The 27,987-nt window shown below is 45.2% G+C and overlaps 3 protein-coding genes across 3 annotated transcripts; 1 reads left to right on the plus strand and 2 right to left on the minus strand.

Moving 5' to 3' along the window:
• Positions 1-4,221: 4,221 nt before the first annotated feature.
• Positions 4,222-11,108, plus strand: LOC105922011 (collagen alpha-1(X) chain). The gene is made up of 5 exons (XM_012857898.3): positions 4,222-4,269; positions 4,443-4,866; positions 7,719-7,799; positions 8,517-8,597; positions 8,833-11,108. The coding sequence occupies exons 1-5, from the start codon at positions 4,246-4,248 to the stop codon at positions 9,747-9,749; spliced, it is 1,527 nt and encodes a 508-aa protein (XP_012713352.2). The 5' UTR covers positions 4,222-4,245; the 3' UTR covers positions 9,750-11,108.
• Positions 11,109-12,539: 1,431 nt separating this feature from the next.
• On the minus strand, positions 12,540-26,901 carry saga (S-antigen; retina and pineal gland (arrestin) a). Its single transcript, XM_021313771.2, has 15 exons — positions 26,819-26,901; positions 25,509-25,569; positions 25,334-25,378; positions 24,231-24,430; positions 24,078-24,137; positions 22,688-22,755; positions 22,474-22,609; positions 22,157-22,241; positions 22,005-22,077; positions 14,958-15,095; positions 14,799-14,876; positions 14,396-14,410; positions 14,192-14,244; positions 14,062-14,071; positions 12,540-12,951 (listed from the first exon to the last, which is right to left on the minus strand). Exons 1-15 carry the CDS (start codon positions 26,864-26,866, stop codon positions 12,825-12,827), a joined length of 1,197 nt encoding a protein of 398 aa, XP_021169446.2. The 5' UTR covers positions 26,867-26,901; the 3' UTR covers positions 12,540-12,824.
• Positions 15,658-19,537, minus strand: LOC105922008 (tripartite motif-containing protein 35-like). Its single transcript, XM_012857895.3, has one exon. It carries the CDS (start codon positions 18,892-18,894, stop codon positions 17,509-17,511), a length of 1,386 nt encoding a protein of 461 aa, XP_012713349.2. The 5' UTR covers positions 18,895-19,537; the 3' UTR covers positions 15,658-17,508.
• Positions 26,902-27,987: the final 1,086 nt, after the last annotated feature.

The raw sequence follows: 27,987 nt of genomic DNA on the forward strand, positions 1-27,987 counted from the left end.
AACCAGCAGCTGATCCCCTGACCTGACAGAACGGGAGGGGGAATAAGGCAGGAAGGCAGGAAGGCAGGAAGGCAGGAGCATTGAGGGCTTTAAACCAGATAAAGGGATTTTAAAATCAATCCTAAAATGTAGCAGCAGCTAAATGTGGTGTAATGTGCTCATATTTACTGGTTAAGAGACGTGCTGCTGCGCTGTGTACCATCTGGACCTGGACATTAAAAGAACCGTGACAGTAATCATACAAACTCAAAGTACTTCAAAGAATCAACAACAAAGGGCCTTTTTTCTGATTAGCTCGTCTGATGATGACCGCCTCTTTACTTAGATGAGTTATTTCTACAGACACAGTTCAGCTGTACACACCTAAAATACCTCAGACCTCTGCTGATCTGGTCTTCCTGACGACTGATAACTCAGTGATGAGAAGTCAGCTTGGCTCCCCAGAAACTGTCTGCAGGAATCCAGGAGGAACATTTCATGCTGATGATGAAATGGAGCTTTTATCCACAGTTTTTATTCCACCTTCAGAAAGTCCCAATGCTGAAATGATTTCTCTCAGCAGCCTCTGGCTACAGCAAGGACCTCTCCTCTGACATCATATCTGACTGGTTTAAAAAGCCACGGAGTCAGTGTTTAGACAATCTCACTGCACAGGCGTGTTGTATCAGTGTAATTTTGTGGAGGACAACTAACACTGGACACCTCGCCATGTCCACAGTGAGACACGGTGGCGGCTGCAGGGACAAGGAGAAGACGGAGCTAAATGCAGGAAAATCCTGGAAGCAGCGCTGCTAGAGGCAGCAGAAGAACCTGTGGAGGTTCCTCTTCCAGTAGGAGAACCTGAACATGCAGCCAGAGCCACAATATGAGGGTTCACACCAATGCAGCTTCGTGTGTTGCAGCGGCCTAGTCAAAGTTCAGACCCGAGTCCAGCTCAGGCTGTGGGAACACCTAAAAACAGATGTCCTCCACCCAATCTGAGTGAGCTTGAGCTGAAAGAGCAGAAATGTCCTCCTTTAGATGTTCAACGCTGAAAGAAGACCTAAACATCCACAGCTGGAACTGCAGGGAAAAGTCTTTTTAATTTATAAAACATTGGAGAATCTTGTATTATTTTCTGTCCCCTTCACATAGACCATGGTAGCGATCCAGAAAAGGTTAAAATATAAAACATCTTGACTTCTATTCTGAAGATGAAGATGTTTCGCTTCCCATCCAGAAAGCTTTCTCAGTTCAAATCGTCTGGAGAAGTGAAACGTCTTCATCTTCAGAGCAGAAGTCCAGTTGTTTCATATTTTAACCGTTTTTGGGTCGCTTATAACCTGGAAGACTGAGAATCTTCTCCAACATGTCCTGAATCTGTGGTCGCCTGTGCTGCAGTCGTAAGCTGAGCTCCTCTCTCATTTAACCCCAGCAGCATCTCCGACTTATCGCTCACATCTCCCTCACAGGAAGGCCAGCTTCCTTGTTCCCTGCAGCAAACGCCCAGATAAGGTGGAGGTGAGAAACCGGCCTCCAGGGCGTCGCTGAGAGCCGGCGGCTGTGGAAACCAGGCCAGCTATCAGGGTTAACCATTGTCTGCCTTTGTTTTGGCCCGGCTCCGTTTACGCTCGCTGGTCCAGGATGAAAGCTGGCCTCGGCTTTTAGAGGAAACGTCTCTGATTCCACAGGCTGAGATTCAGAGGGCGTGGCCTTCTGCGGCCCAGCGCTGTTTCTGATCTCCTCTGTGTTTATGGAGTCGCAGTAAGAGATCATTCTGCAGGGTGAAACAACGTGTTTAAGCCTGAAAGTGTCAACACGTTTAGTTTCTGGTCGCACGTTGACATCAGGACCCAGAGCACAAGCAACCGAGACGGGAAACGAGGATGAAGCTTCTGAAGTGACGTCTCTATATGAGGAAAATTCAGGGTAAAACCCCCTAAGAACCTGAAGAGAAGATGGTGACCCTGAGCTAAACTGGGGGGGGGGGGGGTTTACGGTGATGCCACCTTTAATGGCACATGTATGACCTGTGATGGGTATCGTGTGTCCTGACGATCCCAGGAGGAGTTTTGTCCTCCTCAGTAAAACACGCTGATAAATAAAAGTAGGTTGCTCATTGTGGAGCCCGGCTGCTTGGATTACTGCATTGTTGAGTGGCCGATAAAAGCGCCGTCTTCATATCCAGCAGCGTTTTGTGCTTCTGATGAAGGTGCTTATGTGTCCACAAAGCGCTGCTGTGTTAAGTACAAATAGGTCTATTGTGTGACTGAATCAGATGAATGAATATGGCACAAACACACTATCACTGAAACTCTTCGCCCAGTTTGGGAGTTTTTATGGATTTAACAAAAAAAATAGAACTATGTTGTTTTTTCAGGATAGACCACAGGGGACGCAGCTCCAGATGCAATTTAAAACAGATCCATGTTGTCTGTATGAACACTGACTCGTCCCCTGAAATCAGGAACCTTTATATTCATGAAAAACTCACATGTTAGGAAACCACAGCAGTGGTGGAGCACGTCTCCTGGCTTTGGGTGGAAGCAGGAGAGACTCCACAGATCAGGCAGAAGGACCTCAGGCTGGGATTTGAACCCAGGACCTTCTTGCTGCAAAGCCACAGTACTAACAACTGCACCACCGCATTTTACCATGAATTTTATGGACATTTCTCATTTCTGGCGGGCCAGTTGCTGTTCTTGTTTACTTCAATTCAATTAAATTTTATTTATATAGCGCCAATTCATGAAACATGTCATCTCAAGGCACTTTACAAAGTCAAGTTCAATCATATTATACAGGTCAGATTATACTGTCTATGTCTGGTGCTGTTTCTAAATGCCCCCCCTCCCCCCACCACAGTCCAGGTCCGGACTGTAGTGGGGGGGGGGGGGGGCGTAACTTACCCTCAGTGGACCATGTTGGTTACCCCTGGTCCAGAGAAAATGTTTTGCTGTATGATGATTTTAATGTGGGTGACTTTAGCTCACTAAAGGTATTAAGTTTGTTCACTCATGACACCGTTAGCTGATTAGCTGCTGGGCATCGAGTCCCAGCCGTGCTCAGCATTCACCTTTGACCCGACAGCTGCTCTGGTGAGTTCAGACGGTCTATCAGGACTTTATCGACTATAAATATTCATGCTGGATTCATTTATTTGTCCTGAAAAGTTTATTACACACCATGAGGCTTTAGCAGTTTTTAAATCAGTATTTGATCCCCCATGGATTTGTGTGTCCTCTCTTGGTTCTCCAGCTTCCACCTACAGCCAAATTAAAAGATTCACAGATTCCCTTAAGGTTGCTTTGAGAGTTAGCATGATTATTGATGTTGTGATTCTCTGCTGCCTGGGGATGGATTGGTCCTGGGTGGGCGGATCGTTCATTTTAACCCATTTAGTGACCCAGGTTTGGCTTCTTCTGACCAATGAACCAAGACTTTGGTCACTTTTACCCAACGTTTGGAGTTAGTTTATATTTCTCCCATAAATAATCTCCACTCAGGCTGCACAGTGGCTCAGTTTGCAGCAAGACGGCCCTGGGGTCTCTCTGTGGGGGGAATGCATGACGTTGCATGGAGTCTCCCTGTGCAGGCTTGGGTTCTCTCCAGGTACTCCGACTTCCTCCCATAGTCCAAAAACATGACTGTTAGGTACATTGGTGTCTCTAAATCACCCTTAGGTGTGAGTTGTGTGGCTGTCTGTCCTGAGTCTGTCCATGTTCACCTGTGATGGACCGGCCACCTGTCCAGGTGTGTCCCGCCTCTCACCAATGACCGCTGGCAATAGGCAATGGATGGATGGATGGACAGAGGACAGACTGCAGATGGGAAAAGGAACGCATTAGTCAGATTTCAGGCTCAGTGATCAGAAGGGTTGAGATTTGCTTCCATTTGAAATCTGGTTTCAGCTGAAGGTCACGCCTGAATACCTGCGGTACCAGCAGAGAGGTCACTGAGAGCCGTTTTGTAACGACGCGAGCCTAAAAAGAGGGTGGAGGGACGATGGGGCGATAGACAGAGCAGCATCTCGTCTTTCGCTGTTTCGTGAGGAAGGAGGACACGCTGCGGGCAGAAAGCCAAGTTCTTCCTCTTCAGACGGACAATGAAGACGCACCCGCCCCTCCTCCCCTTGTCCTCGGCCTTTTGTCAGTGGGCCCGCCAGGTGAGGCAGAGCCTGAAAGCTGTTTTGTTCTGGGCGACGCTTATAAATGCATCAAAGCCACGTCCATCCAGCTCATCTTCCTCAACATCCTGCAGGAGAAGATGCTCCTGAAGTCGGACAGAAAGGTGAGTTTTCCTCCTCCTGAGGCCGAGTTAGAGATTTATCTGTAACGCCCGCAGGCGAGGAGGCTGCGGCTGATTGACGGTTAAACTTTCTAGTTCTTTACTTCTGCAAAATAAAGAAACCCAAAGGTGTGAGGGTGGCTGTCTCACGGTGAACTGACCTCCTCTTCCTCCAGATGCCGTCCAGCGTGCTGGGACTCCTGGTCCTGTCCTGCGCCTGTTCAGCAATGCTGCTCCCAAACATGACCAGAAACCTGCTCCAGGATGAAGACGGCTCCACGCCTGACCCCAACACCTTACGCTGGCCTGGACAGGAAGACGACCAGTCGTCGGTTCAGCCCCCCCAATGGGCCAACAAGGCCCGCAGTGGCCCCCTGCCCCTTCTGCCCCCCGCCGGGAACAACACCGGCTACGTTGACGGGCTGCGGACGTTATCCACCGGCGTGCCCACGTTCCCAGAGCCCGACACCACCATCTGCGACATGCTGTTCAGCCAGCCGGTGCCGCCGTCCATCGACCAGATCCCCTTCTTCTGTATCTGCTCCTACTGCAAAGGAACCGTGGGGCCCAAAGGAGACCGCGGAGACCGGGGTCCCCCAGGTATGCAGGCTACTTTGACTCATCAAAGTTTAAATACCAGATACTACGAGTTTAAACCGCTGAGTTGTTTTATACCGGGGTGTGAGAAAGGTTGGTGTGTAGCAGCTGGAGTTAGGCCTGGTTTGGCTGATTTGCATCGGTACCAGAGGTGGGCAGAGAAGCCAAACGCTGTTCTCCAGTCAGAGTAGCGCTCTAATACTCTACACTTTTAACCAAGCAGAGGAAAAAAGTAGTAATAACACATGTAAGAGTAAAACAAGTGCTGGTAAAAAGGCAAATTAAGTGCTGAGTACTTGACTGGGACCGTTCAGTCAGATTCAGTTTGTGAGAATGATGTTATCTTACAGACAATTTTTTTAACTGAATAATAACATAAAATAAGAATAGTAAAAGTAAATCACATCATTACAAACTAAATATCAGTTTTCCTCAACAGAGAGCCTTATAATGTATATTTCCACCTATATTTACCCCCAGCAGTAAAATAAGATGAGAAAAATTAAACTTGAGTAGAAAGAAGCCTCCCCAGACGTAGGAACATGTCTGGTGCGTCATACGGGGAAGTTACCTCAAGTTTAAGTCGCTTTTTCTTTAATATAATATCACCACAGTAACAGTAAACATACGGTGTAGGAAAACTTAATGTTGGCTGGTGATAAAACAATTTGGGAGGTTGGAGATTAAAACAGAACAATAAAAATAAACGTGTTAGCTGATGTAAGTCTGCCCCATCCGCTCTTAATCTCTTTATCCACATTTTCCTCCAGAAGAAACTTTGTAAAATCATAATGTAGTAAATAAATTACTGACTGTTTTTTCCTTCAAAACATTACCCAAAAAAATTTAACTGAGTAATTGTAATGAGTTACTGTCCACCTGTGATTGGTGAGAAATGCCTCATTTCTAGTATTGTTTATACGCCCAACTGGGGTCTTCAACCTGTTTCAGTCCGAGACCCCCTTGATTAATGAAAGGACCCCTTCCATGTCAGTACTGGGGGGGGACATCATGTAGAAATTTTTAATTAACATCTCTAGACATCAGTATGCAGTTAAAACTTGGAACACTGACCCTAAGCATACCCCCTAAATAAGGGAGGAGGGGGGGAGGGGGGGGGGGGCACAAGGAGCACCCATGTGGGTGGAGTCGAAATCTCGCGACCCCCACATTGAAAACCTCTGTTCTACACAAATAAACAGCCTGCCACTAATTTAACATTTTTTATAACAACAAATGGGATTAAATTACCTTCTTAAATGACTGTGAACAGATCCAGGTAGTTACTGGGGTTTATGTGTCGTATTGGACCACAGAAACGTCAGATCTGATAAACAGAAAGTGTGTTTGGGTAATGCAAAAATCAGAAAGTTCGTCAAAGACAACTCCAAGGATTAATATTTAATCCTAATCCAAAGAGCAGATTACCTTTATAATGATTTGTTCCTCAGTGACTCTGGAAAAAACAGGACATCAGTACTTGATGACTGCAGCTCTGTCCACTTTAAGAACAAGAACCAGAAAAGAGCAGCTTTACTCTATAGAAAAAATAACATATCGATAATTTATATTATATTTTAGGTTGCTGCTGTTTTATGTTGTTGTTAGTGACCTGTTGTCAGGTAAAGAACACAATCACTGAACTCAAACTAAACCCTTTTTTCAAACATGTTTTTAAAAAAGAAAAAAGAATGCGTGCTCTCTGACCTCTGAAGGGGGTGGAGCTTCCTGGGTCTGCGTTGTGATTGGCTGGGAGGATGTAATGACTGTAATATTAACCTACTTGATAGGCTAGAATGCAAAAGGAAGGAAAACTGTTATTCTATTGAACTTTTTATTGACCCTTTATTTTCTATCGGACCACACGTCTATCGATCAATTAATACTGTTATTGAGTTATTGTCCACTGCAAAGTCAGATTTATGACAGAGGTCTTGTTATTGTGCCTCGTTAAAGCCTGGGAAGCTTTTTTTCAGGGACCAGAAGGAGCCGGGCATGGATGGGGATGGAGTCCTCTCATTGGTTCATAGGGTGAAGGTTAAATCTCTGGTGTCAGTTTGGTAGAAGAGCTTCAAAGTCTGTTTATCTGAGGCAGAGTGAGGATTTCCAGCCTCTTGGATTCATTGTTGGCTGTGTTGCCTCCACCGTGACATGACTGGTGATAAATTTAGCGGCTTTGTCCCGGTGTAGTTATAACAGGACAGATGCAGAGCAGAGGGGCAGCAGAATAATCTCTAGAAGCTTTTTCTGTTCTCATTCTTACAACAATGGATAAAGTTCATTGAGGAAAAATCCAAAATCTCCCTTCTTTAATTTGAGAGCTGAGTTAATTTTTCCTTTAACACGAGTCAAAGATGGAGAGATCTGAGTACAACTGAAGAAGGAAAATGTGAAGAGAATTTAGTTTTATTTTTTGTGTTCTGTCTGGCAGTGTAGCAATAAAAAAATGTTGTTTTAATGGCAAAAAAGAGGCCAACAGATTTTACTTTCACCACTGGAGCCTTACTGCTTTCACCATAGAGCTCCGCTTAATTTATTTATGCAAGAAGCTGTTTTAGATTTTATGCTGGGACTATTTCATGTTCAATGGACACAGAAACAGGAAGGAAGAAGAAGAGAAAAGGTGAGACCAAATGCTGAAATGGGGAAAAGGTGAGAAAAAAGAGAAGTGAAGTTTAAAGCAGAATTGTCTCTCAAGTTTTGCTGCTTTACGCATGAAGTCTTTTCAGCCCCTCTAGTTCTCCTTAAATGCACTCCAGAAAAACAAAGCAGACGATAAAACTGACAATGTGATTCACTATGAAGGAAGCAGCTACAATTGTCCTGAAAACTGACCAGATTGCCACTTTGCTCAGGTGAACCTGGAAGTCCTGGAATGAGAGGAATGATGGGATTCAAAGGCTACCGAGGATTCACGGGACCCCAGGGCATAAAGGGTGAGTTACACACGGTGAAGCTGCGGTTGGTGTGGAGAAACCTTTCTGTGTGGGTGATAAAGTATTCGACCTTTTAAAACTGAGAACGAAATACTTCAGCTCCTCCTTGCTTTCCTGGAACCTCTGCTGATCATCATCTCTTTCAGGCAGTCCTCTTCATTTCTCTTGTTTAGGGAACCAGCCTTGTTTTCTAACTGCTATGTGGGCTTATGAATGGGATTCTCTCTCTCAGAGCCCTGACTTACCCTGAGTAGCACATTGGCACCATGACACTGCCACCGCCGTGCTTCACTGTGAGCCGACGTATTCCAGGCCTGATAGACATCATAAGCCTTCTCAGAGGTGTTCTTCAGCTGACAAAGAAGGCTGGTTCTGTGCTGGAACCTCTGGAGATGATTTTACAACCTAAGAACATTACAGAGAACCTCCTCATCATTACACCAGAGCCGCTGTGACACTGACCTCTACAGGAGATCCTTCCGGCCTGCAGCCATCAGCTTCTACAGTTAGAACGTCATCAGATTTCACTTCAGGAGAATCAAAGCACTGTTAATTTAATATGTCCCGAGTGTTGAAGACCATACAAATGTATTTATTTACAACGACTGTTTTACAGATAGTTATTATGTTTCCTGCTGCTCTTGATCTAATCTTATGTCATTGATGGTTTACTTTTATGAGTTTGCGTCACATTCTTCCTCGTTTCCCGTCTTGCAGGTCAGAAAGGAGACGGGGGAGAGAAAGGGCAGACCGGTCCGTCTGGATTCACTGGAACCAAGGGCGAGCGAGGGTTCAAAGGTCAGCTGCGATCAGAACAGACTGTCTGTCTGCGTCTGAAAAGCGTTTTATTCTTGCTCAGTTTAAACTGTTGGACGTAAGAGTTTTACCGTGGAAAGATCACCGCCTCCTGTCTTCACCAGGAATCCTTACAAAATATCTATGACATGCAGCTGAAGTCCCACGTATAAAATAAGTATATTCCTGCCTGAATTCTGCTCAGAAATATTTTAATGCCTGACTTGTGTGTTTCCAGGAGAGAAAGGCGACCAAGGACTGATGGGGCCCCCAGGCAGTCAAGGTCCCCAAGGAGAAATGGGCATGTGCCCCGCCTCCTGCGAGAGTGTCCCAGGCGCACCGGGTCTGCAGGGGCCACCCGGACCGGCCGGGGCCCGCGGCCTTCCTGGGGTGCAGGGAGTTATGGGTCCCAAGGGTGGGCAGGGTGACAAGGGTGACACGGGGGTGGCCGGGGAGCCCGGTTTAAACGGTCAGAAAGGTGATCAGGGGGAGCAGGGCATCTGTGAGTGCACGGATGGAGCAGACGGGGCTAACGGCGCCCCGGGAGAGAAGGGGAGCAAAGGAGAAAAGGGGGAGACTGGTGCTCAAGGTATACAGGGTCCAGTAGGTTTGAAGGGAGATCATGGGGTTATGGGCCTGATGGGGCCCCCCGGCCCCTGCTCCCCGGCCATCCAGTCAGCTTTCTCTGCGTGTCTCAACGAGTCCTTCCCGAGGGAGAACTGGCCCGTGCTGTTCAACGACGTCCTGACCAATCAGCAGAGGCACTTTGACCCCACCATGGGCATGTACACCGCGCCCGTCAACGGCACCTACGTCTTCTCCTTCCACCTGGCGACCCGGCAGAAGCCGCTCAAAGTCGGCCTCTTCCGAAACTTCTACCCGGTGGTGAGAGTGACGGAGGCGTCGAGCCAGGCCACGGCCAGCCACACGGCGGTCCTCCACCTCGCCATGGGCGACCAGGTGTGGCTGCAGGTGAAGGACTCTCTGACCAACGGCATGTACACCGACGGCGAGAGCAAGAGCACCTTCTCCGGCTACCTGCTGCACCCCGACTCCTGCGACGCCGCCTTGGGCAGGTTCTTCATGAAGCCGCACCCCACAGGCGGCTTCAGCTGGGACGGCCCCGGCGGTCACACCACCGCTTCCCCGCCGTAGGCTCCACCCACCGGCAGATGATTAGGCGCAGTGTCAACAGCCAATCAAATTCTCCGTGTGTTCGTTCCGGCACGTTTTAAAGGAGGGGCGTCTCTGGAAGAGGTGGCAGATACTCAAGGCTGATGCAGGTTGTTATGGTCCACAGTTCAGGCAATGCATGTTGGGATAATTAGTGTTTAAATCATGACTTTATGGTCAATATTACGTTTCACAGCGATATTTTCCAACCTTGTGAAGCCCGGCCAATCATCTCATGGCTGCTATTCGAAGATTATCCTCAAATATTTGATTTATCACCAAATTAAGCAGGATTTTGCTTTGAATCACCCAACCCTGTGGTGTGATGCTTTTATTTGGCACATTAGCCCTATCTGCTTAGTAAAACAGCAGGAAATTCAACATTTGGCTTTTTAACCTCGACCAGATTGACCTAACTACATTTGCTTCTTCTCAAAGTATATTATTTAAATGTTGTAGAGTTTAAAATCTTATTGATGACCTAATATTCTAACATGCAAGGCAGATATTTTGTGCAAGGCGTAGTGACACAGAGAAGCTGATTAGATGGGATCGTTTGCAGGGATTTGTCGTTTTCTCTGTCAGGGACTCTGGGATCTGAAGGAATGTGAACTTCAGCTCTTTATTGGGTCACAAATACTGAACTGTTAATAAAAGGACATGAGAAAAAGCTTCTATTACACGTTTGGAGGAGGGCTTCATGTTCTCCCTGTGCATGGCTGGGTCCTCTCCGGGTACTCCGGCTTCTTCCCACAGTCCAGAAACACGACTGTTGGCTTAACTGGTCTGTCTAAATTGTCCTTAGGTGTGAGTTTGTTGTCCTGCGTGTCTCTGTGCTGCCCTGTGATGTGTCTGGGTGGAGACCAAAACCTCAGAGACCCGTCGATAAAGCTTCTGTATGAAGGGGAAACTGTGAGATGAAGGGAAGAAGAAGCGCGCCACTCCTCCTTTTAAACGTGCGGATGAAAGCACACTTCTGATTCGACACTGCGTCTAACGTAGGCTTATTGCTGGCTGCACACCTTTAAGGTGAGCTGTAGAGGTTCAGGCTCGCTCCAACGGGAAACACTTTCAGCGCACTTTGCAAACGTAGAGTTGATTTGCATTTAATTACTAAGATCTGCTTTATTTTATTTTAGGAATATCATATTCATATATATATTGCCCTTTGAAATGATGCATGAATAAAAGCAGAGCAAAGCTTCCACCTTGTTTTTCAGACAATACCTAAAGTGCACCTTGTAAATGTGTGTGATGACTGTTTTTTAATGGATTCTGTAATTTTGAATAAATCTAACCGGTTGAAAATTGGAGCACCTGAGCCCCGCTCACTGACCATCAGCCTGAGACTCCTGTTCATTTCTGCTTGTTGCGTCGGCACCGTTTCCAGGTGACACCTGAGTGACGTCAGACAGCGAAATGTTTGGATGACCAAAGTAAAAGGAACACAAACACCACAGCCGCTGCAGTTTTGTGTCTTTATTCAAACCAAACGGGTCCCCCTGCTCCTCCTCTAGCCCAGCAACGTTTCCTGATAGGAATGTCTTGCAGGTTTTGTCGACATGACTCATACATTTATGAAGTAAAACTATTCCAAAGATCCATATATTGTCCTGAAATGGAGCTGGAGGCATGTTCCCGGAGCGCGTTTTTAATCCAAAAGGGTTCAGAAGCTGAAGATGCAAACGCAGAGGGAGGCTGCACTGATGATGAGGAGCTTAAACCTGGAGCTGGGTGAAGATGCAGATGACCGAAGGAGGTTGTAACGCGGTAAAAACACCCAGAAATGCTCTGAGGGTCTGCCGCTGTAACCGCAGAGCTTTCTGAACGCTGGCGAAATCATCAAAAAAAGAATCAGAGACGGAAATGAAAGCAAAGTTAAGAATGAGTCCAATGACTTTTATTGTTCAAACAGGTCTCAGCTAGAGCCTAATAAAGCAGCTCCAACCTGCAGGAACCGCGTGTACAAACACTTTAAATTAGGCCAAATCACAGTTTGCAGCACATTGACACACAACTGACCTCTAAATGCAGCAAAAAAAAAAAAAAAACTACAAATGCTTTAAAACACAGAGTCAGACAAAGTGATAATAACTGATGGGATGTGGTTATAGGAACCTTTTCTCAATTCAAGGACCAGTCAGTTCTGTAGTGCATTAAACAGTCAGCCTTCAGATTAAAGGAGTTATGGCGTTAGTTCCTGGTCCTAATGTGAGCCTATGGCTTGTTTTAATGCTTTATTTATAGATGGTTTATTGGAAACGTGGGTAACCGGACCATATGTTCAGTCAGGCAGTCCGTGAGGAAAGGATGGAGGAGCCCTCAGAGACTCGTTAGGCAGCATTATCAGCATTTTAACAACAGCCACATGGTGGGTGTGCATGTTGCTGGGTGCTTATAACGTGTAATTCCATTTAAATCCTCGTCTCTGTTCTGCATGTTGACTGAACTATGATAACATCGGCCATAAACAGGCTAATCTGTTTCTCACACTCAGGGCTGACTGGATCTGATCAATATTGCTGTCCTGGAGGAGAAACAGGTCGGGGTCATTTTATTCCCTATGCCAGGGGTGCCGGTGTCCTGCAACCTTTAGATGTGTCCCTGGTCTGACACGCCTGAGTCAAATAATCAGTGAATTAGCAGGACTCTGAAGAACCTGACTGCATACTGAGGAGCTAATTGTGCTATTTGGTTCAGGTGTCTGGGGCCAGGGAAACCTCTAAAAGTTTCAGGACAGCGGCTCTCGAGGACCGGGGTTGGCCACCCCTGCCCTATGCTTCCACAATGCCTACCACAGTGAATAATAACAGGAAATAGGCCTATTTTTAGGTTCTGGGTGGAGTTTCTGCATGGATACGTGTCTGAATGCAGGTTTTTAAATCAGATTCAAAAATCTACAAAAATCTCCACCTGTAAACCGAAAGCCAGCAAAGCCAGAGGCGATTAAACCCGTGTGCATGCACATTTATTAAAAATAAAAAACTTCCTTAGGGAACTGAAGTCCTCCTGACTGCAGGGATGCGGCGCCTCTGAGCGGCCCTTTAACGAAGGCCTCTACTTCTCTTTGGGCCCCATGTCGTCGCCGCCCGACACGTTGCCTTCCTCGTCATCGTCGTCGCCGATGATCCCCTTCAGGTAGCAGCGCTTGAACTCCTGGAACACCATCTCGTCCTCCATCTCACTGGGAAGAGCAGCGACATCACACACTCAGCTCTGACTGGGAAGCAAACTCACAACCTCAAAGAGCCCGGAGCTGTTTATGCGTCCAGAGACGGACAGGCAGCCACATTCAAACCTAATGGTTAATTACTGAGACCACTTAATGACTCTGGGAGGGAACCTGGAGAACCTGGAGATACCGCCCCTCATGCAGGGGAGGAATCTGCAAACTCCCTGCAGGAACACTCCAGGATTCAAACCCTGGACCTTCTGGCTCCAAGGCACGTTTCAGCCTGTAGTGGACTGTTAATTGGAATATTTTATCTCCATAACTTCACACTTTGAGTGATTAAATGTGTGACAGGTGTGAAATGAACGTAGGAAGGGATGAACCGGCAACATGGGGATAAAAAACAGGGACTGACAAGTCGACGTTTGGCTGGACGGACGTATTAAGAGAAGCTGACGAGACGAAGCAAACCGACATGTCAGGATCACCTTTGACGTGATCAGATTCATCGGAAATGTACGGAGAGCAAAGCTTGTCCTGCAGACGGAACGGCGGAATGGAAGAATACAGGAATCTGAGCCGAAGCAACGAGCAGAACCTGCTCTGCATGTTCTCCTCTTCAGGAGGGAGAGTCGTTTTATTTGCTAACTACAACCCAAACAGCGTCAACCTAGGGCTGGACGATAATTCAGTAACAATATGTATCGATTGGTAGAAAAAAAGGGTAAATAACAAGTTCAAAAGAAGTTTTCCTTACTTCTGCATTCTAGCCTATCATGGAGGTTAATATAACAGTCATTACATCATCCCAACCAACCACAACGCAGACCCAGGAACTAAGCTCCGCCCCCTTCAAAGAGGTAAGAGCGCACACGTTCTTTTTTCTTTTTTAAAAACTTGCAGTTGGTTGAATAAAGGGTTGAGTTTGAATTCAGTGTTTGTGTCTTTATCTCTGAATAAGTCGCTCAGCAGCAGCATAAAATGTCCAGGGCTGCACTTAAAATGATGAATTTGTTGATAATTATCGATATTAATCAATATGATTAATCCTTTATGGATACGCTTTATTTCTGCGTCGTCCAGCCACACGTCAAGCTGCCCTGAATCCGCTCCAGTAGTTACCTCTCCTTCACTGTCGGCAGCAAGGAAGGAAAGGTTGAGAGCAAACAGAAGGTTAATGTGGGAAATGGGCTTTGATCCACAGATGAGAGAGTTCATGTATTTTCATGAAACCATCAGAGAAAAGGTTTACCTGCGTCTGGTTTGGGATGCATCAGCTTGAAGGGGACCTCCAGACCGACCTCACTGCAGCGAAAAAGAAACATCTGTTTTATTTCTGTCTAATTCAGCCGGCTGAGCTTTCCTCTGGTTACAGTTAATCCTTTCATATGTGTGAGGAAATGAAAAAGGTCCTCAGAGCCTAATAGGTGAGGAGACGAAGCAGAGGGCGACTCACCTTGATCCCATCATCCTGAGAGCGTGTTGGAGATAAGACAGAGAAGCTGATTACAGCTGGAAGCCTTCTGAGAAAATACACAGAGAGCAGCTCTGGCTCCACACTCTCGTTTCTAATAATGATAACACTAATAATACATATTATTTGTAGAGCTCTTTTCTAGATAATCAGATGCTTTAGAGACGTGTTACACACCGAAATACAGCAATAACTAAAAGTGAAGATTAGACATTAAAAGTCGTTTTAAACAGATGGATTTTGTGGTCTTTCTAAAGATGGATGCTGATGTGAAACCCTGAAACACTTCCAGACTTTTCCTCTCATAGTTCTGAGCTTCGGGGCGTCGGACACTTTTCACCAGAGAACACCTCATTAATGTGATAAAGTGGAGAAAGACACTGACCCTCCAATGATGAGCTTCACCATGACTCTGTATGAAACCATGATTCCCATAACTTCCTTCAGGGCTCCCTCCTTAACGCTGGAGGAAAGCACAAACATGTCAGATCCTGCCGGTTCTTCAGGGCAGAGGCTCGGTGCAGGGCGGGGAAGTCCTGCTCACACGCTGGACGAGGCCAGGTTGGTGTCCTCGTGCTTCAGCTTGCCGTCCAGAGCGATGCCTCTCCTCTCCCTGTTGTTGGCCAGCAGCGGCAGCATCTTGTAGACCTTCTGCAGCGTCGCTCCAGCAGACACAGAGTCCCTGACATGGAGATGCAAACCAACATTAATACGGACAGAGCGGTAGACAATGCTTTATCACAGAGGGAAGAAACAAAAAATGCTTTATTTGGACAAATATGTTTAACAAGTTATTACAATATTGATGAAATTCAGTCTTTAGGGGCAACGTAGCAGTTCCTGACTCAGCCACTAGAAGGAGAGCTGATATGAAGCCGAAAAGAATATTTGGCTGCAACTAAATCTCTGTCCTCTGACTTCCTTCATATCTATCTATCTATCTATCTATCTATCTATCTATCTATCTATCTATCTATCTATATATAGAGAGAGATAGAGAGAGAGATATAGAGATAGATATAGAGATAGAGAGATAGATAGATATAGATAACACAGAGATAGAGATACATACAGAGACATATACATATATATAGACATACATATACATATATAGATATATAGATATATATATATATATATATATATATATATATATATATATATATATATATATATATATATATATATATATATATATATATATATATATATATATATATATATATATATATATATAAGCCCGAGGACAGATAGCATGTAACCAGTTCTGAGGCAGTTATTCAAGAATTATGTCAACAAGTTTTTTTCCCCCATTGCAACACATTCCTGTCGCTGACTGACGAGTTGCAGCAACAGTTTTACTTCCGTAGAAATGAAACGATGAATAGTTATAGTCACAGTAGAAACATCTAAAACAGACTTTTGAAGGTTGAGTCACAGAATTTGGTTCTCATAATGTCTTCCTGTCAGGTGCAACATTTGGCTCCTGTTCAACTTCTATCCCTGTAAAGGGACTGAGATCAGTGTTTTAGACAGTGCTAGAAGTTATTTGCTGTCAGAAAATGCTGTTCATGATAATAATAAGGTAATTAAATCAGCTTAGTTACACATTAACTAAGGACAAACTGTGAAGTGCTGATGAATAATAACTTAACAGTTAATTGTTAACTATGAGAAGTCTGCAAGCAACAAGTCAGTCCCACTAATTGATAAAAAACAAAAACAAATGAAAGAACAAAAAAACATTTCCAACAAAGTGGAACCTTTCCAGAGGACCTGTTTGGTTTTTATTTTTCTTAACTATTGAGATGCATCTGGACACCCACTAATTAACCATTACCTAAATACTAGCTGTCCAATTAAAGAGGTCCTCTTTAAGTAACCATTGTTAACAATTAGTTCATGATTTCCTCGTTAGCTCCTGTGTAATTAAGCACAGACTCTGGTTGACTTTTTCATTATATTATAAGTTGTTTACTGATGAAACAACAGTTCAGTATAACACAAAAGTGATAAAATGTGATCACTAATACAGGATCTTAAGAGAGACAAATTATGATTAAACAACTAATCAGCTTATTGGTGTGTTACTAATCAGTTACATGAGAGGCTAGTGAACAAAAATTGCAACAGTCACACAAACAATAGCTTTCCAACAGATAATGATCTGAAGTTCATTAATTGTTTATTCATTCAAGATTTGTTTTTCTTCAGCTCCAATACAGTAAAGACATTTTTATGGCTTCCATTTAACCATCGATCCTCATTTCCTAATTAAGAGTCTCAAAGTAGTTCATGTCTCAAGTCATTGAATAGTTGGAGACATTAGATGCACTGGCCTTTGATACTCTGGTCTAGATTTACTGTAGGAATGACTAAAGCGCCAAAATATACCAAAGTTTACAGCCTTTACCTCATTTAAAGCCAAATACGGTGCAGCTGATTAATCTTATGGAGTTCTAGTTGTTTTATACTGGATGGTGCCAAAAAAGGCATATCATCTCATAAAGTAGAGGTATATATCCATTTAAATTGTATAAAGGGGTTAAAACTGTGTGATTGTTAATTTCTGTAGTAACAACATCCTGCCATTAGATTTCAGTTTTCCCACAACACATTAAAACAACACAGAAATGTCCGAAAAGAAAAGAAGTGATGCAGAATGATAAGTTTAAAGTGTAACCCACCCCAATATCAACGTTTCTTGCAGATAAAATATATAAACAGGGCCTAAGGTGCTACTTTTATGTTACTCTGCATTTTTTTATATTTTTATGTGGACTGAAATGAAATTCTGAAATCAAATATGTCATCTCTACAGCTGTAACCGGCTCTTTTAATGACTTCATGATGCCAAAATGGCCCAATACGGAAATGAGTTTGACAGCCCTGCTGTAAAGGAACATTTATCTCAGAGACCAGATTTACCCACTGGAGAACCCAAAAGCAACGAGAAACCATGATGCCGAAGAGCATTTCACCAAAACATAGAGCCGAACCACTCAGATCTCATGGCATTGCACTAATAATCACCACGTTATGGGATATGAAGGCTCAGAGCAGTCAGAAGGTCCTGTGTAGAACCATCGCGATCCTCATTTAGACAGCGAGTGGCTCACGTTGATCTTGGCGGGTAAGATCCTCAGGGGGCGCTCCGCCGCGGTCCAGATGTAAGGGAACACCGTGTGGGTGAAGTTGTGTGTGAAGGTGTGAATGTGCGTGTCTGTGTCAGCGTCATAGAAGGACAGCTTGTTCCTGTCCAGGTCCAGGTCCACCCTGATCTTCTGCAGCTTCTTCACGGCCAGCAGGGAGGACGACTGGGGCGGAGAGATGGCGCAGTGTTTGTCGTCCCACAGCTGGATCCTCCACAAGCCCGAACATAAGTCTCCCTTCCTCTGAACGGACCCCTGGAGAACGCCCAGCTCCCATCTCGTTTGGTTTTCCACCTCCACCTCCCAGCTGTGAGCTCCGGCGGTGAAGCCCTGGGATCCCAGGACGGCGCAGAAAGCCTTGATCCTCTCCGGGTTTTCAGGAAACTGCAGCTTCCTGCCACACCTCACGGTGGTCAGGTCCTCGGACAGGATCAGCTCCGGGTTCGCCGTGTTTGGGTCCAGGACGATCGGCGTGAAGGACACCGTGTCTTTCATGTTCTTCCAGATGTTGAATCCAAGGTTGCCCAGATGTTTGGCCACATCTAGCAGAACTCCCGAGGGCAGCTGTGGGTCCTCCAGCAGGGGGCAGAGAGGCACCCTTTCCATGGTGCTCCTGAGGTTCAGGAGGAGGGAAACGTCTGAAGCTCTCAGCTCCTCCTCTGTGGCCCTCATGGTGTCTAACAGAGCCATCATCTCTCTTCTCAGTGCGTCTATCCTCTCCTTAACCATCTGACTCTTCTGGGTCTCCTCCTTCTGCAAAGCAGCCAGCCTGGCCTCCTCTTCCTCCTCCAAAAACTGGTGAAGCTTCTGGAACTGCAGCTTGATCTGCCGCTCCGTGTGCCGGCCCTGGGCCTTGATGTACTCCGCCGTTTGACTGAACTGGACCTTCGCCTGGTTGAACACCTTCATCTTCTCCTGCAGGGTCTTCATGGTGTCCTGCAGCTCCGTCCTGTGTTGTCGAGCAGCTTCGTCGACGGGTCTGAACCTGTGGCTGTTGTGTATTTCAGAATCTCGGCAGACGACGCACACCGGCTCCTGGTGGTCCAGACAGAAGAGCTTGAGTTTCTCGCCGTGCAGGCTGCAGATGTCCTGCCGGCTGTTCTGGATCCTCTCCTCTGACAGGTTCTCACAGAGGTTCTTTAACACCAGGTTGCAGAGCCCTTCCCTCTCTACCGAGATGTTTTTGCACAGCGGACACTCCTTGGCTTTCTTCTCTTCCCACCAGTACTGCAGACAGGTTTTACAGAAGCTGTGGCTGCATGGCAGGATGACGGGATCTCTGAACATCTCGATGCAGACGGGACAGTGGAGATCTTCCGGCCTCGCCATTCTGTCTGCGAGCAAAGCTGAGAAAAACGCAGCTCAAACAGAAGACAACGTGAAAACCCTGTCGACTCTCACAGCCTGACAGCAGCTAAGGTATGATCGCGTCTTCCTGGATCGTGGTTAAGTACACTGGGGCGGGGATTTGCTTCAGTTAAACCGGTTCCGCTTCATTTCAGTTTAATCATGGTAACTAAATGCAGTAACTCTGTCTCCATTGCATTTTCCTCTCATACCGTTGAATAAAACTTCTCAAACTGTTTTTTTTTCCACACCAGATTTTAGACGTAGAAACAATTTGCTGGATTTAAAACACTAAACACCAGAGACCTTCATGCCTTCGGGTGACATGCCCGACTCTTTCAGGAAGTGGGTCCGTTTGTTACAGAACCAGACGATCCACAGCAGGAATGTCAGCGGTCCACACCCCCAACATGCTGGACAAACACAGACATCTGTTTTTTCTGTTATGTGAGCATGAGAAGAAAGAACTTCCTTACTGAGGCGTTCAACTGTTCATTGTCACTATTCAAAAATTCTGTTCAGCCTGTTTTCATTTTCAATAATAAATCTATGAAACAATTTTAGAGCTCATCCAGAGAAGACAGATCACCCACTATTACCATCTAATGTAGAACAGATTACTAGATCAATGTGTGCTTCTGTGCTTTTTTCTCTCTCTCTTGTTGTGTCTCTGTTCTGTCTTCTGTAACCCCAGTCAGTCGAGGCAGATGACCGTTCATACTGAGCCCGGTTCTGCTGGAGGTTTTCCTTTCCGCTAATGGGGTGTTTTTCTTCCCACTGTCGCTTATGCTTGCTCAGTATGAGGGATTGCTGCAAAGCCATGGACAATGCAGACGACTGTCCCTGTGGCTCTACGCTTCTCCAGGAGTGAATGCTGCTTGTCGGGACTTTGATGCAATCAACTGGAGATTTTTGACCAATCTGTATAATATGATTGAATTTGACTTTTTAAAGTGCCTCGAGATGACATGTTTCATGAATTGGCGCTATATAAATAAAATTTAATTGGATTTAATTGAATTAGCAAATAATTTTCAACCTCTTTTTATCAATCATCATATAAATCAATCTTCTAGTATAACAAACTGGTTTAAGATGACATCAGATCTCACTCCCCCCCCCCCCCCCCCCCCAAGCAAATGACTATAAATAATCTAATCTAATCATTAGACTATAAATAGTCTAATGAATAGACAACATGCATTGACATGCATTGATATAAAGAGTCTCCTCTGTTCTGGAGGTACCAGTGGACTGCTGAATGTGGCCCTGAGCTGCTGGTCCTCCTGTGCTGCTCCAGGCGTTTATGTAACTGTTGTTTAGTTTCTCTGATGTCTGAGCAGTCTCTGCTGCATTAGGCCACAGACAAAACGCCGCTCAGCTGTGGTTTGGTTTCTGTCTTTGGGATGAACCAGTTTTTGTCTGAGAGTGTTAGGTTGGAAATTTACTGGTATGTTGTGTTTGGAGAAAATTCTCCTGAGTTACTCAGAAACTCCTGACACACAGGGAATGACAATGCTCTTGTGTCTCTCTGTTTTCACCTCTTTGTTCAACGCTGTGTTCTTTCTTCTTCCAGCTTTATTGGCCGATCTGACAAACGTCCATTCTGGATAACCACAAGCTTGCAGTGATTTCCTGACCTGCTTGTGTTCTTGTTGTTTCTCCTCTGTGGCAGAGGGAACGTTGTCAGCCTGGTAACTCATAGTTTTGATAACAGAGAGTTTATTCCGTTGGATGATGTCAGTCAAAATGCAGATATTGGTCTGTGTGGGGGGGGGGGTTCTGGTAAACCTCAGTTTTGAGACTCCCATCTTCCTCAATTTGTACCGCACAGTCCAGAAAACATGTTGTTCTTGGAATCCTCCCTGGTAAACCTGATGCTGCTGTCCACTGAGGTGATATGTTTGGTGAATGGCTCAACTTCTTTGTTGGATTTGTACCCACGTGTCATCCACGTATCTAAACCAGAGAGTTGGTGGTGTTCCCTGTAAGCACTGAGTGTCCTGCTCTCCACCTCCTCAATAGGTGACACTGGGGAGCTCATGGCACCCCATGTTTCTGTCGGTAAAAATTGTCTCTCTACTTGAAATATTTGGTTGAGAAGCAGAGGTCCAACATGTCACAGATCTGGTTTGGTGTTAAATCCATCGTCTTTTAGCGATGCATCGTGTTCCAGCTAAGTCCTGACAGTGTTCACGGCCTCTGATGTCGGAATGTAAGTGAAAAAGAAATATGTTTATATATTAATCTGTCTGGACGTGATTTATGGGCCAAAAAGTTCATAATAATTCTGGGATAAGGACCGGTCAACCTGAAATAGCTATAAAATGGTTTCTAGTGCTTGAGGGCTGAGGTCCAGTTTGACTTCATTCACTTTTTTTTCATCAAAAAGCACCTTATTTTATTATATTTATATATTTCTTTTAAATTGTAGTTGTGGGCAGTAATCTGCTAATGTTGCATAAAGAGGTAAACATAGATAGGAGTAGTTTCATTATCTTTACTCCATTAAAACCTTTTCTTTAAATATAATCCCGGCCTTGGGTCTGTGTGTCCAGTTGATTAGATTAGATTAGAATAGATTCGACTTTATTGTCATTACACAGGTGCTGGTACAAGGCAACGAAATGCAGTTTAGGTCTAACCAGAAGTGCAATAGCAGCAAGTGCAAGTTGAATAGTTATAATGAGAAATCTGCACAGAAATATCACAGGGAGGCGTAATACAGATCTATAAAACGTAGATGTAACTGCTACGTGTGCAGAGAAACATCTGATAGCTGCTATAATTAGATCTAACTTTGGACAGCGGCTTTACTTGGTCACAATTATTATTTTCAAAGTTATTTGACAGTAAAGTAAATATTATTTCAAAAACTCAAATTTGTGGTCGGGACACCCAGAGGAAAAGCAAACTGAAGCAGAGCTGACTGGCTGTTCCTGGAGCCGTCGAGCCGTGAATTTAAAGGGAATAGAACACCATCTGACTTCGGGGTAAACCTTCTGAGAAGATCCATAACCAACCACAATGTGTTCTCCTTGTGAAAAACTTGCCAATGATCCCATAATTGACAGGTGTGTGCTGGTCGTTACCCAGAATCCTCGATGTCCACGCATTTGACGTAGCTGTCATTGGAGTACAACACCACCGTGGCCACCTGGTCGACTGGGAGGAGACAAGACAGTCAGGTGACAGTAGACGTGGTCCAGCACCGTCAGCAGCTCTAAGGAGGGACTGGCTCTACCTGACAGGACGATGTTCTTGATGTTTTTGTTGGAGTGGTTCGCGATGTTGACGTGAACCTGGATGGTCTCACCGTGGTAGTAAAGCTAGATACAAATTTAAAGAAAGCAAAAACACACATGAGCTAATTCTGGATGGCAAACATCGAGGTAACGAGATGAGAAACAGAGGACGAAAACATGATCAGGTCTGACTGAAAATGGGTCGGGTCAGACAGAAAACAACCCTTTCAGAGCGGACTCTGGCCTGGTCTAGGCTTTTATTATACGTTTGTTTGTTTTGGTGCATGAATCAGTGAATTTACATGAGGCTACCCACCTCTTTGTCCAGATGGACCTTGACGTGCAGCGGTTTGTCGGACATAACAAAGTCCTTGGTGGTTTCCACTGAAGGCGGCGCTCCCTGCATGTCTGGAGCGTACTGGACCTTCCGGATCATCAGCTTCACTGTGCTCCTGGTGGACCGGTAGATGTGGAGGGTTAACGGTTTCACACCGACAACCATGTCAAGCATCAGGACAGCTGGGACTCACCGTTTGCGGACTTTAGCATCCTGGCTCTCAGCACTGAAAGCCTTGATCTCAAACTCCACGGCACATTGCTGCAGGAAGGCGGAGAGGATTATTCCCTGCAGTTTTTCACTTCATCGTTGACTTTGATTATAAGTTTTATGCCTTTAGGAGACTAATAGTAACGCATTTCAGCATCATTCGTTAATAAATAGGTTTCAGAGGAGCTCTGTAGTGTCTCTGAACACATTGCCTGATTCTTTTCCTGAAAATCTTACAAATGAGGATAAAAACAGGCCTGGAGGGTAAGTGAAGCCCAAACTGCTGTTCAGAGGACGGGTCAGAACCAAGCAGCTGTAAAAATATTCCTCTCAGAGTAGTAAGATTGTTTACTGAGTGAATATGGGAACAATGTGTTATAAATCATAAGGTATAACCCATCTGTATAACCCACATAAGCACCCACACAATATTGAATTATTAATCATTGTAAATCATAAAAATATAATAAACAGTACGCTATAAAGTAGTGTTCAGAGGAATCGCTGCCATCAGTGTAGAAAACATCCGAGGCGTAACATTGGGGCTAAATTAAACAAAATACTTGTCGGATGGATCTTTAGCGAACCAAATAAAATCCCTTGTTTACATCTACAGCATTTCAATTTAGTCTTTGATTTTTCGATTCTACGTCAAAAGGAGCCATTTTTTCACATTTCACTTTGATCTGTTGCTTGGCAGACAAATGGATTCTATCAGCTCTGGGAAATCATCAGAGGACCCAGCAGTGACTAGTCAGAGCAAAGAGTGACTAACCAATCAAATTACTCCTCTAGTGGATGGGTGGACGGATGGATGATGGGTGGATGGATGGATGGATGGATGGATGAATGGTTGATGTACAGATGGATGGATGGATGGATGATGGGTGGATGGATGGTTGATGTACAGATGGATGGATGGATGGATGATGGGTGGATGGATGTTGGGTGGATGGATGTATGTATGAATGGTTGATGTACAGATGGATGGATGGATGGATGGATGGATGGATGGATGGATGGATGGATGGATGGATGGATGATGGGTGGATGGGTGGATGGGTGGATGGATGGTTGATGTACAGATGGATGGATTGATGGATGGATGGATGGATGGATGGAAGGATGATGGGTGGATGGATGGATGATGGGTGGATGGATGGATGAAGGGTGGATGGATGGATGGATGGATGATGGGTGGATGGATGGTTGATGTACAGATGGATGGATGGATGGATGGATGGATGGATAGATGGATGATGGTGGATGGATGGATGGATGGATGGATGGATGGTGGATGGATGGATGGATGGATGGATGGATGGATGGATGGATGGATGGATGGATGGAAGGATGGATGGACAGCAGCTCACCTTTCCAACATCATGGGGTGCTGGTTGGAGAGCCACTGAGCAAGGCAGGTTGTCAGGAAACTAGGAAGAAAAGACGGTTTTAAACTCCAGAGGCTGATGTCATCTCACCACCCTGCAAGCCTGACTCTGATTGGCTGCTGAGTCTGGGCTCACCTCGAAGAAGAACGGGTAGGCGTTGCTTCCTAGCTTGCGCAGGAGCTTGGCCTGGACCTTGGTGTGGACTCCCTTGTCGCGGTCCTGCAGGGGCGGGTACACCTGGCGGGTGGACAGGTACAGCTCCCTGCGGAAGGCGATTCCCATCACATCCATGTCGTCTCTGCCGTAGCGAAAGGTGCAGGACAGGGTGACGAACACTGGAGGCAGAGGAGACGCATGCGGGCATTCAGACCGACGCCATGTTGGGGGAGCGGGCCCCTCTACCAGATGCAGCCGGTGCTTCTGAGGAGCCCACGCCAAATTCTGCTGAAGGCCCCATAATTCCCTGGGCCAGGCCAGGTTTTTAGATAGATTTACATAATTTATAATTAAGCTCAAAATTAGTCACACCTCTTGCAGATTACAAGTCACACATTTTTTCATAGTTTGGCCGGCCGATCCTGCGACTTATAGTGCGACATATATCAATTTTAAATGGTAAATCATGCAGAACCAACATGAACCAAGCAGTAAATATTACCATCTAATAGCCACAAGAGGGCGCCCTAGGCAGGGTCCGAAATTAACACTCGCCAGACACCAAATGGGAGAAAGTTTTCTTTTTGGCCAATAAATTTCAGAAGGCTAGCTTCCACATGATGAGTAAATGTTAGTACCAAATAAGTCGTGTTTTTCAGTCATTTGGATGGAAGCTTCTTTATCATCCTCTGCTGTCAACTCGCATGACAACAAACGCTCACATGTGACGCAAGAACTACAGCAACTACTTCATGTCAATTCGCGAACAACTAGCGTTTAGCTCAGGCTAATTATGTAGCGGGATTATGTGATGATATTTAGCAGAGGTCAGTCAGAATTAATATTTTGGTCAGTAAAAAACATGCTTGGCAGTTGATTTTTACCTCCAGTCAGAAGAAATATGTCGATAAACTAAAAAAATCACTTTAAATCTAAATCGGCCAGGGGTGTGAATAATTTGGGCCTGTTTTATCCTCTAATAGCTCAGCATTGAGCTCAGCATTTCCATCACCTTTCCACATAAAGCTTCCTCTCAGTGCTGTTTAACGTTGCGGATGTGAAAAGTGTGTGTTGGTACCAACCTTTCCTGCCTGCCAGAGCCTCGGGATCAATGAGGATAACGCCATCTGTTGGTAAGCAGGGAAAAACAGGTTTTCACGTCTAAAACTGATCAGATGAAGCTTCCTGACTTCATCCTGGAGTCTTGGAGGTCCCAGTTCCTGGCGGCCCTGAAGAAGATCAGGCTTGCAGACTCACCTACTGGATCCACGGAGTCCACACGGTCCACAAAGTCCCTCTTCCCCATGAACACTCCCACCTGGAGCAAACGGAGAGGTTTTACCAGGAGGTAGGGGCGTCTGTGATTTTAGGTCCTCCAGCATGAGAGATTTCAGACCCTCAGTGTCTCACAGAGAGTTTTAATAACGTTTCACCACAGTTGAGACTTTATTTTTTTCTCCTCTAACATCTAACAACAACTTTGAGAATAATTAGCAGGTCTGACGGTAAAAGTCAGCATTTATATCGTTTTAATTCATCATCCGACAAATAAACTTGAAAAAAGTGACAAAAATTTGTTGGTTTCTTTTAAAATGATTAAAAGTACATTCAGACAAAATGCTAAAAGTTATTTTGACCATAATTCATACATGCAGAGAGCAGTGAGGCATAAATCTAATGTTTATAAGCAAACAGTTTTCTTTATTTCAAACACATTCAGCTGAAACTCTGACGCTGCCTGAGAAGAATAAGTTTCACGCCGTAGAGCCACCGCTGGTTGGCATCTCGTTCTTCTGCATATTTATGGTTACAAAACACGTAGAAGGTAAAATAAACCTTCTCTGGTTCAGGTAGGCGTTCCTCTGGCCCGTTTTTCAGGGTTCTGCTGGAACAACCTGATCAGCCTGGTTCCCCTCTTCCTCAGAAACAACCTGCTGCTGCTGCTGCCTGGAGCTCCAGGCGTTTGTCTTCTGGTTTCACTTCAGCTTTGCAGCTTTGACTCTTGAGGTTAACTCAGGTCCAGCTTTCTTTGGTGAGTCTCTTATGCTTTTCATCCTTAGACATTTGCTCATGTTCTCATTCTTATTTCTGTGGCTTTGCTCTGAGTTAATATGCACATTGGGTATTAGTTGCTGTCTGTCCCTTCACTTCATTGCTCTCCTCCGCGGCTCATTTACTCCATCATCTCAGCTGTTCCAGTCCTGATTACATCTACCTGGACTCTTTATGCTTCACTCCTCCCCCTGTGTATGAAGCTGCCTGCTGGTCATTCCTCCACTGACTTGTCCTCCCTGTTCCCTGAACTCTTCCTATAGAAACTAATTCCATGATGCTGCTTCTGAGGGCCTCTCTGCACTTTAGTCCAGCAAAAAGCTGACAGAGCATGACAGCTGCACGGCTCTTTAAGGTACATTTGCAAACATTTCCAGTGCTAAACACGTCGTTTCCATTTTGAGGTAAAGTTCAGCGCGCTGTGGCAGAATGACTGCTCTGTGCTAAAAGTAAAAATAACGCCTATTACTAAAGAGACTGAGACTGGCAGCCTGGAAACTCAACGTTTCACTCACCGACTTGTCTTTGCAGGTCTTCTTAAAAATGACGTTCTTTGGACTCATGATGGTGAAGATCGAGGACGGCTGCTGTGAGGGGCCTGGAAGAAACAGGAAGTCGTGTTTTATTTTTCAGCCAATCAGATCTGAATCATGGCGCCTTAAAACGATGACAGCGGTGAGGAACGAGGAGTATCTGAAGCTGGAGGAGTCACAGAGGTCAAGCTGAGAGGAGGAGGCTCTGCTCAGATCTCACAGCTGCTGAAGGCCAGGTGTGTTCACCACAGCAGCTGCACGGTGGTCCAGTGGTTGGCGGCAACAAGAGCTGGGGTTCAAATCCCTGCCTGGGGTCAGTCTGCGTGGATTCACCATGTTCTACCTGTGCATGTCCTCCAGCTTCCTCCATAGCCCAGAAACATGACTGTCAGCTTTTAAATCGCTCTTACAAAAGCCTCTCTGCATGTGTTCTTGTCCCGAGGTTGTTCTTTTTTCTCAAGGTAGGGCCATACATAAATATTCAGTATAGTATTAAATCTATAAAAAAGAATCCAGAAACAAAAAGAGATTAAATCAAGGAGTGGAGGCATGTCCTTAAAAGCACCTTGAGATCCTGAGCAGCTCTTCTGAGAACCGGTAGCTTAGTCCACAGTTTTCAAGCTGCAACGCAGAAGACTAAAAGCATCGTTAAGGCCTCTCTCTCTCTCACACTAAAGCCAGCGGTGTTAACGTTAACGAGGGGCTCCGTTCAATCAGAGGGTTGTCAGATTATTCAGTCCTTCTGTCAGGTCAGGCAGAGCCTTTAGCCTGTAAGAACCATAGCCTGCAGGCGGGTTCTGTCTGCAACGTCTGTAATGTGTCTCCTTTATATCCAGCAGCTTGGCTAAAGAGTCCTTACTCAAAGGAGGCATTCGGATGGAGGCTGTAATTTATCTGGAGGCTCAGTTTAGAGAAAGGAGCTCAAACCGGATCTTGGTTAAGTGGAAGATGGCAGATGGATGGAATAAGGACATTTTGTGACAGAAAAGACTGCAAGTCCTGTGTTTTTATTTATATTTTTGTATCTTATTGAGAAAATTCTACATTCGTAAACGTAAGTGGTCCAATGTAAAACCCAATATTTATGAATTTAAGGTTAAACTGACAACCGACTTTAGATCCTGGAAGGCTCAAGAAATCTAAGAGCATTA

This window comes from Fundulus heteroclitus, unplaced genomic scaffold (genome assembly GCF_011125445.2).
Source record: "Fundulus heteroclitus isolate FHET01 unplaced genomic scaffold, MU-UCD_Fhet_4.1 scaffold_63, whole genome shotgun sequence".
NCBI lineage: Eukaryota > Metazoa > Chordata > Actinopteri > Cyprinodontiformes > Fundulidae > Fundulus > Fundulus heteroclitus.